Below are 1,256 nucleotides of genomic sequence, written 5' to 3'. Positions count from 1 at the left end.
TTCAAACAAAAATTGTATGTGAATGTTCATAGCACCCTTGTTCATTATAGGCCAAAATGGTAACAACCCAAGTGTTCATCAACTGATGAATCAATAAACAAAATTCAGTATATACTTACAATGGATTATCGGTTTGCCATAAAAAGAAATGAAATACGAATGCATGCTACAATACAGATGAGCCTTGTAAGCATTATGCTAAGTGAAAGAAGTCAGGCACAAAGGGCCACATATTGTACGATCCCACTTATACGAAATGTTCAGATTAGGCAAATCCATAGAGACAGAAAGTAGAATTGTGTTTTCCAGAGGCTGAGAAGTGGGGCTCATGGGGAGTGACTGCTAAATGGGTCTGAGGTTTCTGTTTGGGGTGATGAAAATGTTCTGGACCTAAATAGTGGTAATAGTTGCACAACATCCTAAATGTACTAAAAACCACTGAATTATATACTTTCAAATAGTTATAGTGGCAGATTTCACTTATGTACATTTTGCCTTAAAAATATTGTTAAGAAAATGAGAAGGCAGAACACAGACTGGGAGAAAATATTCATAATACAATTATTTGACAAAACCATCATATCCAGAATAGAAGAACCCTTACAGTTCAGTAATGAAAAGAAAGTATTTTCCAAGAAGGGGTTAAAGACTTGAACTTCGAGAGAAAGTCCCAACAAGGTAGATCTTGGTTGAATATGGAGGATGTTTTTTGAGAAGCAGAACTACTGCCTTCTCAGACGTGAGCCCTTCATCGCCAGGGATATAAGTACTGCTGTAACAGGAAATTCCAGCTTCAGATGAGGAAGCGGGAAGTGAGGCTGGCTTAGGTAGCCTCTTGTCTCTGAGCTGTCTCACCCTTTGGTCTATACATCCAAGACTAGATATATGGGGACACAGAACCAGCCCCCTGCTCCACGCTGCATGCATGCCTGACCTTCACTGACCTTTGTTCAGATGCTGGTGCACCTGTCTACTTCTATGAGTTTCGGCACCGGCCCCAGTGCTTTGAAGACACGAAGCCAGCTTTCGTCAAAGCTGACCACGCTGATGAAGTCCGCTTTGTGTTCGGTGGTGCCTTCCTGAAGGGTGACATTGTTATGTTCGGTAAGGGACTGGCCACTCCCCACAGTTCACATGAAGCCCCTTGCTTACCCCACCACTATGCAAGAGCCCGGAGGACTTCGGGGTTGGCATTTAATCACCTCTGTGGTTTACAGGTGGACACAACCTTTCTCTGGAAAATGCCCTCACTTCCA

General features: G+C 42.7%; 1 protein-coding gene across 1 annotated transcript in view; it reads left to right on the top strand.

Annotated features, from left to right (window-relative positions):
- LOC105502140 (liver carboxylesterase 1-like) overlaps positions 1-1,104 on the top strand; it is a gene marked incomplete at both ends in the record, with an annotated part of 64,082 nt that extends 62,978 nt beyond the window's left edge. The window contains one exon of the mRNA XM_011928515.1: positions 955-1,104. Within this exon, the coding sequence (XP_011783905.1) occupies positions 955-1,104 (150 nt within the window). The remainder of the gene's footprint in view (positions 1-954) is intronic.
- Between the last annotated feature and the right edge of the window lie 152 nt (positions 1,105-1,256).

This window comes from Colobus angolensis, unplaced genomic scaffold (assembly GCF_000951035.1).
Source record: "Colobus angolensis palliatus isolate OR3802 unplaced genomic scaffold, Cang.pa_1.0 Scaffold770, whole genome shotgun sequence".
NCBI lineage: Eukaryota > Metazoa > Chordata > Mammalia > Primates > Cercopithecidae > Colobus > Colobus angolensis.
This window is presented reverse-complemented; position numbering and strand designations above follow the sequence as displayed.